This window comes from Diadema antillarum, unplaced genomic scaffold (genome assembly GCF_040938485.1).
Source record: "Diadema antillarum isolate AM-2024a unplaced genomic scaffold, OU_Dant_1.0 seq00000140_RagTag, whole genome shotgun sequence".
NCBI classification, from domain to species: Eukaryota; Metazoa; Echinodermata; class Echinoidea; order Diadematoida; family Diadematidae; genus Diadema; species Diadema antillarum.
This window is the reverse complement of record NW_027271217.1, coordinates 1-15,192: the sequence shown is the minus strand read 5'-3', so window position 1 is coordinate 15,192 and position 15,192 is coordinate 1. Positions and strand designations below refer to the sequence as shown.

The following is a 15,192-nucleotide window of genomic DNA, read 5'->3' as shown; positions in this document are numbered from 1 at the left end:
TCCAGTAAAAAAATCCTAGTTGTCTTATCCCAGAAATGAAGCCACTACAGTATGTCAAAGGGAAGGCTATACCATTTGATGGAGTGCTTTGGCTGCAAAGTTCTTTTGCTCTTCTGAACATTTGACATTTGTAGATATGAGGTCTTGTCGCGCCAGCGATGTTGTGTTATATGGAGATTTTGTTGTTAAGATGATATATTCATGCTCTTTCTTTGTCTTTGTTACAGCCGCAGAGCATCAATGATGTCACCATGTTCAAGAGTGGCCTTCCCCTGTTCCCCAGACCGCCTCCATGTACCAACAATGCCAAGTCGAAGCTCTGATATATAGCATCACTTTAGCATAATATGCTCAGTAGAGGGCAGTGTTTACCAACACAGGTATTCCTTTGTAGCAATCATATATAATGTTAGGAGATGAGAAAGCAATAGTTGTGAAACATGGACTGACAGCCTGCAGTCTTGCAGTTAGCAGAATGTGTATTTATATTGTAATAAGAAGATTATTTCTATGGCTGTAAGTTGATAGGTCACATTTACAAGTTGATGTACAAATGCTTCACGATATATATTCTTAAGAGGAATAATTATATTCTTAATGTTGTATGTATAAAAGTGATGCCTACTGTGTATCAAAATGGGACAGTCGAACTGATTTATAGTGGATGCTCCCCAAAATACAAGCATGCACTGTACGAGCGGAAGCATTTGAATCGTTTTTGCTACACGTATTCAGATAGTGCAAAGCTGACATCAGCGTCTTCTGAACAAACTAGTCAGTATCATCGTACTGATAGGTTTTCAGTGTCACTTTATTCTGCCGTAATTAGTACATCTATATCTAAATTGATTCACAGAGCCTGTCAAGTGCCGACAAGACGGCCACTCTCTGCAGAGCTTGACTGCATTATGGGTGTATGCCTATTGAGCAGCATTTTTAGATCATATGTGGAAATATTCATTACAAATCCTCTCATTAACATTTCTATAGATACTACTAGGTGTGCTGCAAGTGGGAATACCCCACGTTGATGTGGGGAATACTAGTTTGTTTGTATTTTACAGAAATGGCTGGCAATTATTATTTTTTGAAATTTTTACCAATGATGAAGACTATTTTAATTTGCTTAATTTTTGCTTCAATTTTTAATGTGTTTCTAACCCTTGTATGTATACCAGTGAACATGTATGGTACCCGTACGGATCTGCTCTTGCAGTCTTACTTCTTTGGGGAATGTACATGTAATTTTAACTTGCAACAAATGTGATTTTCAAGTGAATCTTGTCATATGCCGAGCAGTAACTACTGTTATTTACAATTCCAGTTTCACCTCACTCTCTCGGCATATGTTTTTAAAGACTGTAGATGTCTATTATGTCATACTAGACATAGTTGGACATACATTGTATTATTCTGCTGGTCTCAGAATGAGATGAAGCCCATGGTTTAAATTGGCAGCTTTTCTCGCTGAGCAGAGACTAAATAGAGTGAAAATGATGTGAGTATATGCTTGAGGTGTAAACAATTGTAGAAAAAAAAATCATGGCATGGTTACTTCAATTGTGAATTTATAGAATCTTGCTCTTTTCCTTCTTTTTGGGGGATGTTGATTTTTGGATTTCTGTGTATAGAATGGGAACAATTTTGGATTTCTGTGTATAGAATGGAAACAATAGTGCCATCAGATTATTAGAGATGACTGAGATATATCCTTATTTGTGTGCCATAGAGAACATTTCTGAATCAGTGATTGTGTGATTTGTAAGTTCTGTACATGTATTGTTATGCTTTGGTGAAATAAAAGATCTAATACCCACTTCCTTAAAAGATGCAAGAAAGAAAAGAAATCCAGGCAATTAAATTGATAGTTGGGTATCATTTATCCCTCTTTTCCTTATTTTTTTTAAACTTGTGAGGGTTGGGCATCACGTATTGTCCCTGTCCAAAAAGATCCTTTTCAAAAGCTGCCCATTGTCTATTCAAATTTACTCATCAGCAGTTCCCATCATTCCCAGACCAAACGTTGAAAATAATTCTTGCAAGAGTGATACCCTTGTGAGTCCATTACAGAGATTCATTGCCTTCATAATTGAGCAGATGGAACAACTTCAAATCACTTTGAGAAGAGTTTATCCGAAATGAATATGCTGTTTTAGTATTGCGATTTGTTTGTTTTTAAGAGACACTTTGATTGCAGATGATGTCATACCCCACTTAGCAGCCAATGACCAGCTTTCATGCGGATTTCTTCTTGACACAAGTACTTTTTACAGTGGAACCCTCTACGCACATGGTCAAATCTAACAAGTTAACTTGTAATTTTGGAGGTTCTGTTCCTTTTATATTTCTTGTTTTTTAATCCCTGGTACAACGAGAATATTTCAAGGGCAACATTTTTTATATGTGATGTACAATGTATATACACTATATTCTTGATTTCATGAAAAAAGTGTATTTAGTGAAGATTTATGTGCAGGTCATGACATCACACTTAATTATGAAGTTGCTAGTACAGCTGCACAATGGTGACTAATATTACTGTTTTGTGAAACATGAGAGGTTAAATGCCATAATTCTTGTAATTTACGTCCAGTACATTTTGACATTGGCTACTCGGTATGTTTTGATTTAACTCTGTCTTCTCGAGTCAACTTTCTGTTTTGTGGAACATGCAGTATGAAACTTTAAATGCCATATTTCTCGTAATATATGTCCAGTACATTTCAATATTAGCTAACTCGGTTTTGATTTAAATCCATCATCTAGAGTGGGGTTTTTTTTGTTGCCTTGTTTTGGTGTGGGTTTTTTTCTATTGCCTAGATTAAATTACACTAAACGGCCTTTACACAAACTCGGTTCAATGTGACCTTGCAAATATAAACCTTAGTTCTTTCTTTTTACACGCATTAACCTTATCCTTGGCTATAATAACTCTCCCTTCTTTTATAAACCTTCATGGGACCATCATTTCAAAATGATGATATTGTACACAAATATTGTCTCATCAGTGGTAACAACAGAATTCAAAGCCTTCTACACTGTACCCCAGAAGTTTTGCATTCAAGATCCCCTTTCTGTAACAGCAGAGCACCAGTGGAGAAAACATGTTAAAAGTAGAATCCCTTTAATACCTATATCAAAGTCAGCTGTAGAAATCTGATGTGGTATGATACAGTTAACGAGGGCATTGCAAGATGTTTAAATGATGTGAGTCTCAGTGTGTTTTTATCATCTCAAATTATCTTTGGAGATTTTTTGTTGTTCATTTTTGCGAAAAGATAAAAGATAAAAGACCTCTGCATTCATGTCCACAAATTACCAAACTTTGTCAATTATTGTATATGTTCAGTATTCTGATCTGGGTGAGGATTTGCATCTTGCTGTGAAGAGCATGAAAAAGAGACAATGTTTCCCCATTTTTTTTTTTCACATATCAAAGGTTGTTCATTATAAAGAACAGTGTGAACTCAAATTCATGAAATTCTTCCATAGTTGTTTTTTATTGCAGCTGATTAACAAAGCACTGAATTGATCGACTATGTATGCCCATGATTTCTTTTGTCATGGCTACTACTAAAACACTGATTATTTCAGTGTTTACGTCAATGTAGGGCAATTTGTTATTCATCAGTTGCAATAAAAACAACTATGTTGTAAATGGAAGAATTTCATGAATTTGAATAATAACACAATAACCCTTGTAAACTGCAGGGATTAGAACCAGCACTGGCTGCTGGGCAGAAGCTCGGTGGTCTTGTGGATAAGATGCATGCCCAAAAAGGTATGCCCATGATTTCATCTGTCATGGCTACTACTAAAACAGGAACACTGATCAGTTCAGTGCTTATTTATGTCAATGTAGGGCAATTTGTTAATCAGTTGCAATAAAAAGTATGTGACTTTGAGCTGGGTAAATGTGGCAAAAACCTGTATGGAACTTCCTACACTTGATGTAATTTTGTGCAAGCTTGAATAGATTGCTGAGAATTGGGTGCAGGAGTTGGAATAGTATGGAATGGTTTCAGACTGCTTTGGAAGTTTATGAGTGCATCAAATTTTTTACTGAAATAAAACTTGCTCATACCTCTGATAAAACTGGCAGATAAAAGGTCAAAAGGGGCAAAAACCAAGCCATTTTTTGACATCATTTCAAGTATACTCTTGAGTCATGCATCCAGGGCAAAGATTTACTTGGAGAAATACATTGCACATGGACACATGAACATGCACAAATATACCACTGGAAAAAAAAGAAGAAAATTACCAGAATTTTATGTACAGATGGCTCAGTATCAAATGTTGTATGTAAATGTGGGTTACAACTGTATGTGAAAAACTCTGATTCTGAGACCCATTTCATAAATGAGTATACCACCCTAAAAGTCTTAATTGTCCCCATTCCCCATCTAAAAATCACTGTAAGTAAAACATCGGAGACTTCAAAGTTTAATGTGAATTAAATTCAAATCAAAGTGCAATCTCTACAACCTCATCAAGTTGGAGTTTTCTCCACTCAATGCAACGATGGTAATTGGGCAGTTCATCTACTCATTGATACTACAGACTTCAGTTCTTTCCCACAACATCAACCCAGTCAAAAGTGTCTTGTTGACTATGATTTGAAGCTGACACACTTGCATAGAATTTATTGATAATAGATAAAAGAAATGTACATACAAATAACACATTTTAATACATTTACACAATTCTAACCAGTGCATCTCTGGGCCATGAAACATTCATTAAGTTGTCTTTTTTTTTAATATAAAATAATCACTCAGCTGACATCTAAAGAGTAATTGGGCTATCTAAGTGGCTATACAAAGGGCAGCTAACAACAGGCTGCAGCTTGTGGACACCAGGGGCCCGTTGCATAAAAGTTAGATTATGGTAACTTTGCCATCCAATGGTAACTACCATGGTAACAATACTCAACAGCCAATCAAAATCAAGAATTCCATGGAAGTTAACATTAGATGGCAAAGTTACCATAATAGTAACTTTCATGCAACGGGCCCTATGATGTTACGTAAGCAGCTTGGGGGGGGGGGGGGGGGGGGGTGGGTGGGTGGGGGAGGAGGCAGTTTCCTTGAATGCAAATTCTCATTATAGCAAGTACCAATCACATCAAAGTTAGGGTAAACAATCTGAAAGAATGCACTTCAACATCATCTGGAATGAACATTTTTTTAATATCTTTCACACAAGCACTATCATCCCATCACTGGAAGCAAGCAGAAATTACAAGGTCTATCATCTCAACTGCATGAGTGCTTTTATCAAGTGTTTGTTGCTAGCATGTCTTGATCAAACCTATGATGACCACAGAGATTCAGAGGCAATGAAAGACAATACAGGTACCAAACATCAGGTTGGTTGAAAACTTGACAGTTCTTAGCATGTCAGATGTCACATGTGGACAAAAAAAAAAATCTTGATATTGCATGAAAAATGTATTTGTATTAAAAAAAAAAAAAAAAACTAGAAATGTCGCTACGGCGACTGATGCCTCCGCTATAATGCATGATTCTCCCAATAGGTGTATAGAACAATGTCTTCACAATGTGTGATGACAGTTTCACATAACTGGCAAAATATCGAAATAACAGGTTTATCAGAAATATCTTGAATGTTCACTTTCCACGAACTGGGTTTGCTATAATTGTCTATTAAAGAGTGCAGGTACACATATTTGGGGAATTGAAAATTTTTACACTTGACTTCTACCGACATTATTATAAGTTTATGCATTGAGTATAATTTTCAAGATATGAAGAAAGAGTGTAATTACAGTACAAAACATATCTTTTTTTTTTTTAAACCTAACCTTTGACCCTTAACCTAACCTTTGACCTTCTGGCTGGAATTTTCCAAGAGAATCTCCATTACATGTAGGGTGGAACATCCTATTACCGGACGCTTTTCTTTGTGGCTTTGAATTCCGTACTCATAGAATGAAATTTCGGCTAAAAACAACACCACTTATTCACAGACTCATGGAAATTACGAAATCAGCCAACTTACGTCATTTCTTCGTTCCAGTTTTTAGAAAATATGCTTCAAACATACCCCTCTAAAAATAGTGGGTTTTTTGCGCGGTGCAAAATCGCATTGTATTACCGGACGCTATTTTCGTAATCGAATAATCGAGGTCTTTTGCACCTGATCCTTGCACCAGAATCACAATTCATCCCACAAATCACCGTACACATTCTCACCGAGCGGATGACACAAAAAAATCTGCAAATGAAGATCAAATTTCGTATTTTACAGTAAAATGTCTGTCTTGACCATTTCGAACAGTTCACGCAATAAAACCTTGTGAGAAATCGACAACTGGTTAGAGTATACGTGCTTTGTCTATGGGAGCTGCACGCGCGGGTGATGAGTTGCGTGCCCCTTAGCGCACAACTATTCCGCATCGTTCGCGTTTGAGGACGATAGCTACAATTTTTCCGATATTGATCAGTGAACTTTTGGTTCTAATAGAATCTTCAGCATTTTTCCTGTATGTGAGTGGGATTTCAGAGAATTTCAGTCGCGAAATGTGATTCAAACATGCATAAATATTAACTATAAACGAGGTGCGGGTTACTCAACTATAATTTGAGGTAAAATGTGAATTTTTTCGTTTTTTTACATTTTTATGTGGCGTTTTTTGCGATTTCGGTCCACACAAAGTTCCGTGAGGCTAATCCACGAAGTCTCGCGCGTACAGAATGTCATTAGTACGCAAAAATGTGCGTGTCCGGTAATACCATGGTGTCCGGTGACACCATGCTTGCCCCTACATATATTAAATTTTAAAACTAATAATGCAATCATTCCATATACTAGTATATGAGGGAAATAGTAACATTTTGAAGAGTTGACCTTGACCTTTGACCCCTGACTATTGACCCATGACCCCTAAATTCCCTAGATAATCCCTGCCAGTCAGTATATGCATATGTACCAAGTTCCATGAAGATACATTGAACCATTTGTGAGAAAAGTGATATTGCAACATTTTCACCTAAACTTTGACCTTTTGACCTTTGACTTTATGACATGAAACTCTCTCTGGAGAATCTTTATGCAGTAGTACATGTCTACACTAAGTTTCAAGAAAATAACTGTGGGCACTGCATAGATATGGGGGAAATAGCAACATTTTTAGCATTTGACCTTGACCTTTTGACCTTTGACCTCTTGTCAATGTCACTAAAATCTACTCAACTAATTGTCCCATCATACATCATCCTTGGACCAAGTTTGGTGAAAGCTGCTTCATCCAGTTTTGAGTTATCACGTAAACAGATAAATTTTAGGATTTGACCTTGATCTTTGACCTTTGACCTCTGTCCGATTTCACTGAAAAACTAATCAAGTAATTGTCCCATCATACATCATCCTCCAACAAAGTTTGGTGAAATTTGCTCCATACAGTCTTGAGTTATCGCGTAAACGGATAAATTTCATGATTTGACCTTGACCTTTGACCTTTGACCTTTAGCCGATTTCACCTAAAATCTAATCAAATCATTGCCCCATCATACTTCATACTTGGACCAAGTTTGGTAAAATTCCAGTAAATATTACTCAAGTTATCGCGTAAACGAAAGCGGACGGACGTACGTACGGACGTACGTACGGACGTACGTACGTACGGACGGACGGACGGACAACCCGAAAACAATGCCTCCGGCACCACTACGTGGCGGAGGCATAAAAAATCCCTGGTGACAAGGGTCCAAGGCCTCGACAGCTCTGCAGTAGGTTTCTCTTGATGCTCTGTGGAACTTTCTTAGTCTCATTCCTGATCATCTGACTACGGTAAATGGGCTGCGATTCACAGATACAAATCTTTAGCTATAACTAGATATGTTTCTAACTGAGCAGACAACGTTGACCGAAAGATCAGTCTGTATCTGGTCGTCAGGGATATATCCCGCGGAGACTACATTTGTACGTCTGGCTTCACGGAATTCCCTCTTATAGCCAAAAATGTAAAAAAAATGATAAAAAAGACTCCTCCAGATGATTGATTTTTCTGTCTACAGATAACGGTACTTGTTTCTTAGTGTCAGCAGGGTCAGCAGGTCATCAATTTTTGGCATGACATTTTGATATGGAGCATTTCTTTAGGATGTCGCGGCAAAAAAAAAAAAAAAAATGCATGCTGCTATGACATGACTAAACCCCTCGTGGACCATCCTGGACATGATAATAAATACTGCCTCTCATAGGATGTCGCTGGATACATATCCTGTTTTATTTGGGGTCCGATTCAAGAATTCATCGTGACAGCACGGAACATGCTCAGGCAAAAAAAAAAGACAAAAATAAGCATGCTGCCGCAGCATGTTAACACAACTCATGGTCTACCCTGGACATGATGTGCTTGAAGCCAAAGGATGACTTGGTATATCCAGTTTCATTTGTGATCCAATCCAAGGATTCCGCACATCCAACGATAGCATGCTCACCAGCACTGGGTAGTTCCTTACTGTTTCATTTGCGATCCAATCCAAGAATTCCGCACATCCAACGATAGCATGCTCTCCAGCAGTGGGTAGTTCCTTCAAGGTTTAGGAGAATACTCAACACGTTAGCTGGGTGAGCACTCCATGTCCCCTTCACGACTACTTTTGATCTTCTCCAGTTCCTTCTGGACTTGTTTCTCCATGTCCAAGATTTCAGCCGGCTTTTTGTACTGCAGCATGGAAGATGGACCAGAAGAAGAAGAGATTCAGTTGAGTAAGACGTACAAGAGTATTTTGAGGTTTGAGGGATTGGCAGTTCTAATAATCTGCACTCTGACTTTCAGCTACATGAACATGTACAATAGTGTTCACATCAAGCCAAGTTTACCTTTTCAAGGATGCAGAATATTGGTCCATCTCTACACATAATTCTTTACTTGTGCCCACAGTAACTTTATGTACTTCATGAAGACGTAAAACTTACTTGTTGCACACGTTATGTGCAAATAATGTGAATTCTTTCTGTAATATATTTAACACACCAGAATGGAAAACTTCTCGTGAGTAGCCATTCTGATGAAGTGTAACCATCCCTTTCACAACTGTGTATATAAAATGACTAGTATATTTGTACTGAAATGTAGTTGCCATGTGGACACCTGTAAATGCTACTTTAACTTTCCCTTGTTGGAAGAGATCATGTACGCTGCATGAACAAATCACTTACAGAAAAAAAGTACAGTATCAGAATGGCACGTTGCATTGCACTACTGACTTGTAAAACAAATTTCACTGCATTAGCAATACTGTTACATTCCTATTTACTATAAACTACATTTACAGTAGTATTACATTCCTATGATTATTTCATTCTTCCCGACATCTAGTTGTTGATATTGGTATACATGCAACATATATATGTGCGTCTGTTGCACATTAAAGTTAGATGCTGTCCTTAATTACAACATACGACACTGGACTTACTGAAATGATAAGAGTGTTGTTACTGTGAGCAAAAGTGATGGCAGCTTGCTGCAGAGGAAGGTTTGCACGGTCCATGTCAGGTATTGTAAATTTCTTGTAGTACCTTGGAAACACATCAGGAAAACAAGTAAGGTTAATTAGCATTACACATGAGGAAAACAAGTAAGGTTGATAAGAATTGTCAGGACACACACAAAGTATATTTGTGACCCTGCACCTCAAAACAAACAAAAAGTCGCCAGACCTGAATTTTTAGTTAAGACCATATTCTGAAAGAACAGACTTTAAGCTTTAAAATGATGTATAACTCAAATCAAATGGACTCTCCTAACCTATCTAAATATTGGAAAGAAAGCACAAACTCAGGAAAAGTGTGAACTGAGAAAAGAGGCTCTGAAGTACAGTGTCTATTCAAGCACTTTTTTTACCAAACCGTGTTGGCTGTGCGATGAATGGGACAAAAAACAGGAAGTAAACCACCAGAGTAACAACAATGAAGGGATTATCAGATTAAACTGAAATTAAGCATGCCTCATTAACACATTCTGTCCATAATTAAAGCCAACTTCCAAAGCAGTAGCACTATCCTTTCAAAAGTTATTATAGTTGAAAGTGAAGAGTGTGGACAAGGTTTTTCAGAAATGAAAAAGGGATTCTAAAGACACACCTAATCACACTATTCTACCAAAAATGTTCGAGATTGCTAAAATAACACACTTTCCAACCCGTTTTGTGATACCAAATTTTAGCATAATGTAAAAGAAGATCCGCTCTTTCAGAAAATATGAAAAAGTCAAGTTCGGCTAGGTTGACCCATTTCACTTATTTTCAGTCCTCGCGCAAAATCAGTGTGTGCGACTTTATGTTCGTTTTGAGGTGCACGGTCACATTTCATGAAAACTGATTAAATGTAACAACTCATCATGACATGCTCTCTTTCAAAGGATTCCAGGCCATGTTTGGGAGCATGCTTGACCCTACCATATACAAAAGATGTGACATTCCCTGAAGCCAAAAGTCACTGACATAGTCATTTCAAACAAAGAAAATGTAACTGACTAAACATGCAATTGCTACCACAGCACTTCATACATAACTGAAGTTACTATGCATCGTCCGTTGAAAGTGTGATCTTTAAGGTCTACCTTTTTTTCTAACACAAACGTATTAAAGAAAAAACTCACATGCAGTGGAAAACTACTGAACATGAGGGCAAAATGTGCTCATTTTACTTAGTTCCAGAACAAAAAAAAACACTGACAGACTAAAGTGTAAAAACAACAGCAAAATCTGCCACTACCATCATGATTAGGACTGTGACAAATCACACACTCACTTTTTGTTGGACGTTCGGATGATGCAGCATCTGTTCTCCTGGTCCACGGTGGTGCTGTATGTTGCTAGGGGATACGGCAGGTTCCTGATCCTCCACTGGAAAGACTTGCTGTTGTCTTTTCTCGTGAAAACAGGCTGATAAATGGGGCAGAAAACAGACAAGAGTTGTATCATTCTATCAACAAGGCAAACTCACAGCAAACTGCTACTCACTCTTGGCATTCGTCTATTGAACCACTGACAAAATCAACGTTTGCAACACTTTGATTGAAGAGCATGCAGCTTGGAAATTACAATGCCTCTGATGCATATTCTGCACCGATGTCATCCAGTTTAGTATACAATAGAGTAATATGCCCGGAATTGCAAGACACGAGATAAGCACCCTATTATCATGTGCCAGGATCAGGAGAATTCAGGCAAATTGTCTATTCTCAAGTGCTGAGAAACTTCCTGTTGCTAAAATATTCATGAACCACAGTGATAGAGAAGGGCATGATTGGAGGGGGAAAAAAAACACAAAAAAACTTCCTTTTCTTTACTCAAAGCATACAGGTTGTACATCCGTTATGCGACTAACACTGCTATACTATACAATGTGCCTGAGGTGCCAATTACTACACTGTAAATGTAGAAATTTTCGTGGTGTTCAAATTTTTGTGCATTTTGCGCAACCAAAATCTTGATTTTGTGAAATTTAAAAAACCTGAAACTCATCTTACCCAGCCGAACACGAAAGCTAAGTCGAACAAAAATATTCACTTTTACAGTACCCCCCGCACATAACATTACTTTCTGATCACACATTTATGCCTCATGGGGTTAAACGGTCAATTCTCTTGTAAAGTTCATCAGGGACATAGTCCTATAAAGAGCTTACATTTGAACTGCTTTCTCTCAGATGCTCTGCTTCCGCGGACACAGTTGGGTGGCAAAACTGTTCTCCAACCTCAATCTCCCACTTGCCTTCCCGGCCAAGCATGCTCTTTGTTTTCCATTTCCGCACTATGGATTGAAAATCATTAAACACTTAATGACTTATGAATACCGGTAACATAGTTTTTTATCTGTTACAAGAATCAAAAAGAGAGGAAAAAAATGGAAAGAAGCAATGCTTATGTCAGGTCAAGACACAAAACACGATGTAATGAGAGTTCTAAATCTACTCTGTATGTTTCCTTGGAAATTTTGTTTTAGAAACCAAAAATACAATAATAATATTAATAATAACATTTCAAGGTTACATGGATGTACATGTACATGTATTATTTACAGCAGACAAATGGGAAACTTAGAACCACTTTTCTTACCAAGAAGATCATTTGTTTTCACATCATACTCCTCAACCAGCTCCTTGCCATCTGGCAAAATAAAATGAATCTTTCTCCGCCCTGTAGAAAAAAAAAGTAAATAAAAATCAATTAATTAAAAAAAAAAAGGATAAAATCAAACATCAAAACAGGTTTAAATGAGGTAATGGCCATCAAAGGATAAAATTAAACATAAAAACAAGCTTACATGAGATTCTAATGGCCACAAAAAGCTTTTGACAATGAAAATACATCATGGATCCCTAATAAGACTTGTGGTCATTTTGCCAGTGCCACTACCCAAGTTCACGTTAGATCTACAGTAGTAAAGGGCCTACTTTTCAAAACCATTGATTTTACATACCATGACTCATGAGGCATGAATCACGACATTGCTAGGTCACATTCTTTTGAAAAAGAAAAGGCAAACCTCTCTCATGGGCTATGATTCTACCTACTAACGAAATCTTGTTCTCTTAAAAACATTTTCAAAGACATCACCAATAATGGTAATGCCCACTTTCAACTGATTTACAGGTACGATGTAGGGTGTTCCTATAACTCTGGGGCGCTGTAACCAGTAACCATATACAGAGAGTCTGGTCAACCCAGTTTTCGGCTTATGAATTTTGAAGCCTGTGATTGGTCAAAACTGGTCTTGTGAACTTCGTGGAGCCATGTCGTTAACAAAGTGTGCTCATACGCATTGCTCACATTGTTCACTACCCCTTATTTGGCTTGCTTTTACGCTAACCCTGTAATGCGAAATGCGTAATATACTGGGGAACGACATGGCGTCCAATTCAGCAGTTGCCCAGACTCTCTTATACAGCACTGTAACAGCCCGTCACGAACGTGTTGGGGTCGCCGGTGCGGTTAGGACGGTGTCCGATTCCTAACACCTGCAACTAACAGTTAGGTGGTAAAAGTCTAGACCGGTAAACTTTAGAGTGTCTACTTCAAAATATGTGACAAATGTGGGTGAATGGAAACAGAATATAAAACGTATTTCCTGTGATTTTGGTGGAGTTTGGGGGCATTTCCAGAATTTATGGGCAAAATCATGAAATTGGCCCCACCGCAGTGCACGTGCACCCGTGCGTTTGCACGCAAGGTTAGGTTAGGTGGTAGGGTTGTATTTATGGATTGGTTAAATTGGCCGTTAAATTAGTCGAGGGACATTAGGGAGTCCTTCCAAGAATAAAAAGTTGAAGACCAAAGAAAAAAACGGGAGAAAGGCAACCAAAAGGGAGGACAAAAGATGCTATGCTGTGAAAATCGGCCGCGCTGCTATATCAATCTCGCATAAACACCGTTTGGTGGGGTCGCATTCACAAGTATGAATACCGTAGATCTAACTCGTTAGATACTAATGTTACTCAACTTATACTGTGGAAGAAAGCCCCACCGCTGTGCTTTAAACTACACACGTATGCAGGCACGGCGATACAGTGCAATTAACTCGCCAAAAGCATTGCACCCCGAAGCCTCATATATTTGCATAAAGTAGACAGCTTGTGTACGCAAAGCCGCTGGGGAAGTGTTGCAGGACAATCACAATATCTCACCTCAGAAGCCATCAAATGATTAAATCTATACAGCAAATTGAAGAAGAAACTATTCTCTAACTCGCAATGTTAGTTATTTTGGGTTTAATAGAGGATAAACTTGTGAAAATAACATCAAAACTTAGCTTCCAAGACAGAAAATTTGGTCTCAAAACAAGTGTTTTTTTTTCACATTTTCCTTCATTGCTCCAGAATGAAACTTTGGTATATAACTTATGGTAGTATATCCATACTGTGTTCCAAATATCTTTTCTGTATCATTTGGCACACGGATATGTCCAGAAAAAATCGAGATCACTGTCACTTGTGACCCACGTAAAATCCAAAGCATAAGCAGTACGCAGTCTAATGTATTGGTTTTCGTCCTGCGTGAAACAGTTGAAGCACATTGCAGGGTTCCTCTCTTGCCCACTCACCTCCCTGTGGACCGAAAACCGAAACCTGGCCCATTGCGCCGAACTTGACACCACTGCTGATTGGCTAAGCGTGCACTGACCAGAAGAGAATGCATGCGCAGGAGGATGATCTAGTTGTGCATGTCCAGCATTTTCTCTTAAATTTGGTTGTCTTTCTGCTCTTATTTTCACCTACATTTTTAATTACTAATTGCTCCAACACGAAACTTCACAGGCAGTGAGTCTGGTGTATACAGACTAGCAATATGTTAATCAAATGCACATTCATGCAGGCGCAGACTTATGTCCAGAAAAAATTGTAACCCTTTCCCACGGTCGACTTTAAAAGAAAAACACACATATCTCAAAAGATACATCAGCAGTTTTGCCCAAAAATCATACATATAGATAGATATGTGTGAAGTTTAAAGGGATTTGGTGATAAAATGAGGGAGATACGTCTACGAGGAGGTGAACTTTCAAGATTTTATTTTGTCCTTCCCTCCGCACAGTGCTCGATGACCGATACTAATTCAAAAGCTTTGGCCTCTAACGTTCGTCTTTATAATTATATCATTATCAGTGAGTTTATTGCACCGTATCGCCGGGGCTGTGCACGCACACACACCGCCACCGCGTACACCGGGCAATGAACGAACGCCACACGGCCCGGTGGCGGGGGCGGTGGGGCTGAATTCACGAGGCTAGCCGCCGTAGTATTAGTACGGACACGCAGTGGTGGGGCCTATTTCACGAGTATGCCAATTTATGATATTGACATGGATACAAAAGAAGCAGATTCTATCAAGTTCAGGCCTAACGTTAGCTCTCCTGTAGGCATACATCGCATCAGCGCCGAAAAGCAGAGCTGAGCCTACTGCTGATTGCACGCTGTACAGTCTGTAGTCTAGTCCTATCTATTCATACTCGTGTTTGTGCATGCTAACTCTAAAACGGTTGTCAGGTTAACTGGCTACAATTACAGGAGAAATCCATAGATATATAAACCGTCAGCATTATAACCTCGCAAAGTATAGGCGGTTTATGTTAAAGCCTGAAAATAGATGACCTCACCATCTTGGACTAAGGCGGTCTTCCTTGATTTCCTGAGAGTATCCAACCAAGCTGGAGCGTT

The 15,192-nt window shown here is 38.4% G+C and overlaps 2 protein-coding genes across 2 annotated transcripts in view; one reads left to right on the top strand and one right to left on the bottom strand.

Annotated features, from left to right (window-relative positions):
* LOC139727665 (insulin-degrading enzyme-like) overlaps positions 1-3,246 on the top strand; it is a 29,654-nt gene extending 26,408 nt beyond the window's left edge. The window contains exon 23 of the mRNA XM_071638644.1: positions 228-3,246. Within this exon, the coding sequence (XP_071494745.1) occupies positions 228-323 (96 nt within the window). The 3' untranslated portion in view covers positions 324-3,246. The remainder of the gene's footprint in view (positions 1-227) is intronic.
* A 5,344-nt stretch (positions 3,247-8,590) lies between these two features.
* Positions 8,591-15,189, bottom strand: LOC139727657 (protein DPCD-like; the record flags this gene model as incomplete). Its single annotated transcript, XM_071638636.1, has 6 exons — positions 8,591-8,695; positions 9,450-9,552; positions 10,786-10,919; positions 11,665-11,789; positions 12,095-12,175; positions 15,132-15,189. Coding segments are annotated over 6 exons (606 nt in total), but the record flags the coding sequence as incomplete, so codon positions are not given.
* Between the last annotated feature and the right edge of the window lie 3 nt (positions 15,190-15,192).